The sequence below is a fragment of the Trichosurus vulpecula genome, chromosome 2 (genome assembly GCF_011100635.1).
Source record: "Trichosurus vulpecula isolate mTriVul1 chromosome 2, mTriVul1.pri, whole genome shotgun sequence".
Lineage (NCBI taxonomy): Eukaryota > Metazoa > Chordata > Mammalia > Diprotodontia > Phalangeridae > Trichosurus > Trichosurus vulpecula.
The window spans coordinates 162,751,601-162,755,560 of NC_050574.1; the positions used below are offsets into that span (position 1 = coordinate 162,751,601).

The 3,960-nt window shown below is 38.2% G+C and overlaps 1 protein-coding gene across 1 annotated transcript; it reads right to left on the reverse strand.

Moving 5' to 3' along the window:
- Positions 1 to 206: 206 nt before the first annotated feature.
- On the reverse strand, positions 207 to 3,013 carry LOC118837920 (olfactory receptor 8B3-like; the record flags this gene model as incomplete). The annotated part of the gene is made up of 2 exons (XM_036745069.1): positions 2,100 to 3,013; positions 207 to 228 (listed from the first exon to the last, which is right to left on the reverse strand). Coding segments are annotated over exons 1-2 (936 nt in total), but the record flags the coding sequence as incomplete, so codon positions are not given.
- Between the last annotated feature and the right edge of the window lie 947 nt (positions 3,014 to 3,960).

Genomic DNA, 3,960 nt, shown 5'->3' on the forward strand with positions numbered 1-3,960 from the left:
CTTGGGGGAGGAGGAATGCTGCTGTGAAAGAGACTGGGCTGATGATGGAGTAGAAGTAGCTCTGAAAACAGCAGCACTTGGACCCTAAAGCTTGGGACAAAGTACTCTCTACTCTACGAGCAGTCATACCCCAACAAAAAGCTCAAGGGTCAAGTAGTTGGCTAGGAACATGAACAGGCAGCGAAAACAAACTCAGACTCGAACTCAGACTCAAACTCAAACTCTAGATTCCTTTTCTGGTGACAAAGAAGATCAAAGCATACAGCAAGAAGAAGTCAAAAAAGTCAAAAGGCCTACATCAAAAGCCTCCAAGAAAAATATGAATTGGTCTCAGGCCATGGAAGAACTCAAAAAGGACTTGGAAAAGCAAGTAAGAGAAATAGAGTAAAAACTGGAAAGAGAAATGAGAGTGATGCAAGAAAACCATGAAAAACAAGTCAGTGACTTGCTAAAGGAGACCCAAAAAATACTGAAGAAAATAACACCTCAAAGAACAGACTAAGCCAAATGTCAAAAGAGCTCTAAAAAGTCACTGAGGAGAAGAATGCCTTGAAAGGCAGAATTAGCCAAATGGAAAAGGAGTTCGAAAAGACCACTGAAGAAAATACCATCTTAAAAATTATATTGGAGCATGTGGAAACTAGTGACTTTATGAGAAATCAAGCTATTATAAACCAGAACCAAAGGATTGAAAAAATGGAAGATAATGTGAAATATCTCATTGGAAAAACCACTGACCTGGAGAATAGATCCAAGAGAGATAATTTTTAAAATACTGGACTACAGAAAACCATGATCGAAAAAAAAAGAGCCTAGTCATCATCTTTCAAGGAATTATCAAGGGAAACTGCCCTGGTATTCTAGAACCAGAGGGCAAAGTAGAGATTGAAAGAATCTATCGATCGCCTCTTGAAAAAGATCCCCAAAAGAAAACGCCTAGGAATATTTTCGCCAAATTCCAGAGTTTCCAGATCAAAAGAAAATACTACAAGAAGCCAGAAAGAAACAATTTGAGTATTGTGGAAACACAATCAGGATATCCCAAGATCTAGCAGCCTCTACCTTAAGGGATGGAAGGGTTTGGAATATGATATTTGGAGGTCAATGGAGGTAGGATTAAAACCAAGAATCACCTACCCAGTAAAACTAAGTATAATGCTCCAAGGCAAAATATGGATTTTTCAATAAAATAGAAGACTTTCAAGTTTTCTCAATAAAAAAACCAGAGCTGAATAGAAAATTGTAAATAGACTTCCATTGACAACCATGCTGGGAATGTTGGATATTGTTCTGAGCCAGACCAGCCTAATGTTTGTCTATTGTGGAAGTCAGAAAACAACTGCATCACCTGTTAAGGGAAGCAGCTATACCTAAATGGATAGGGCTTTTTCATCAGGAAAAATATGAAAGGAAATTACTTTGGGTCTTCACATAAAAGACAAATTATACTTTTGGGCACCTACCCAATTTTGACAACAATTTCGAGAGAGCAAAAGTACAGTGATAAGTAGAGGTTAGTTATGCTTGCTTGAGGCAGAGTGGAAGGGGTTAAAATGGTTGCAATACGTCTACATCATTTAGACATTTTATTAGTATTTCCCCAGTAACCTAATTTCATGTACCACCTTCCTGATCAGTAATATTGGGCAGAGAATGAAAAGTCTAACACAATGAAGATAAAATTAATTGAATGATTCTATGGAGTACTGCCATTTTCACAGAGGGTCACGGATCAAAGAATTATAGCTAGAAAGGATCCTAGAAGCTATATAAACCAAACACTGCCATGTTTACAAATGAAAAATTTGAACCCCACACATGTTAAGAGACTTGCCCAAGGTCACAGAGAAGGAACATTCAGGATTTATACCCTGATCTGCCAACTCTAAAGCCAGCACTTTCCACTGCCCTTTAAATGTAAAGAATTAAGTCCTGATTGCATAATGATGGGCAATAGAGAATAAGGATGAAAGAATCTGGGTAAAGATTCTTTCCTGATACTAATTTATTAATCAAGGAAAGAATGGGAAACTCAAGCATTTGAATTCAACTCACATTATGAAAATCCTGCTCCTGTTCTAGAAAATATTCTTCCTTTTAAGGTTGTCCTCAAGGCAGTCTTAACATCTTTATTCCTCAGACTATAAATGATGGGGTTTACCATGGGCACCATATTTGTATAAAAGATTGAAGAAACTTTGCCCTGGTCTTCAGACCCTAATGAAGATGGCTTGAAATACATGAATGAAGCTGACCCAAAAAAAATAGTGATCACAATTATGTGGGAGCTGCAGGTGCTAAAGGCTTTGGACCTGCCTTCAGTGGAGCTGATTTTCAGGATACTGGACAGGATGAGAGTATAAGAGATGAAGATGGTGACACTAGGCACTATGATGTTAATGCCCACAACAATGAAAACCACCAGCTCATTGATATAGGTGCTTGTGCAGGACAGCTGAAGGACAGGGATTATGTCACACATATAGTGGTTTATGATGTTGGCATCACAGAAGGACAGTCTCAGCATGCATCCAGTGTGCGCCATGGCACCAGCAAACCCCATTGCATATGCCCCACCCAATAGCAATGAACACACCTGATTAGACATAGTAACATTATACAGCAAAGGATTACAGATGGCAACATAACGATCATAAGCCATTATTGTCAACACATAGTTTTCAGAAATAACAAAAAAACAGAAGAAAAAGAGCTGAGCCATACACCCTGAATAAGAGATGATGTTTTCTGTTAGGACAAAATTCATCAACATTTTGGGAGTAAAGACAGAAGAGTAGCAGAGATCTATGAAAGATAAGTTGAAGAGGAAATAGTACATAGGAGTGTGAAGCTGAGAATTAATCCTGATTAAAATGATCAGTCCCACGTTTCCCACTATAGTGATCACATAGGTCCCAATAAACAGGACAAATAGGGGAAGCTGAAGCTCTGGTTGATCTGTTAAGCCTGCAAGGATGAACTCAGTCACTGAAGAGCCATTTTCCAAAGCCATTCTCCTCTTGAGCGATCTATGAGAAGAGGAAAAAAGTCATGCTAAAATCAAAATAAGTTCAACAAACCCACGTTGCCAGTTATGAAAAAGGAGCAATTCTGGAAGTGTCTTGAAAGCATCATCACCATGCCATGAAGGTTCTGTTCTTATCATCCCCAAGATATGCAGGGATTTTGACTAGGCTGAGTAACTCTCTCCATTAGTTGGATGATTGTAGAAAACTGTTCCTGAGTTCCCCTGCAGAGTAACACTCGAAATTCCCCTGCAAAATAACAATTGATGTTCCTCACACTCCAAAGCAAAAAGAAGCCAGGAAACTGACAGTAGTTTGCCCCATCCCCCACAATATCCTCTATACTGGCCACCTCAGGCAAAAACTGTACCTACTTTTCCCCATTTCAGAGAAGATGAAGTAGTACCTCAAAGAGATCTGCAAATGGCTAGAATAAAAGTATTATTTATACATTTTTATTATAATAAGAATTAATTATATTAATTATTAAGAATATAACCAATAAGGTTGTTATTAGCAAGTAAAATAAAAATTGTGAGCACTGACATGGCACCTATTATGTCAAACACTGTCCTAAATCCTTTACAAATATATATCATTTGGTCCTCACAACAACCCTGGTTATTAGGTGTTATTCTTATCTCCTGTTTATAGTTGAGGAAACTGAGGCAAATAAGGATTAAGTGACATTGCCCAAGGTCACACAGCTTGTTGCTGCCTAAAGCTGGATTTGAACTCAAGTCTTTCTGACTTAAAGCCCACTGGGTACAGAGTCCCTTTTTTCTGAGTATATAATCCTAAGGAAGTAGGGGACTAACTGTACTAAGGCTCCCATTATCTTTCCATGTTCTCTTCCCTACTCTCTCCTAGACTATACCAAAATACCTATATATGAGTGAGTGATGAGAATAGGGACATGATATTTTATAGAATC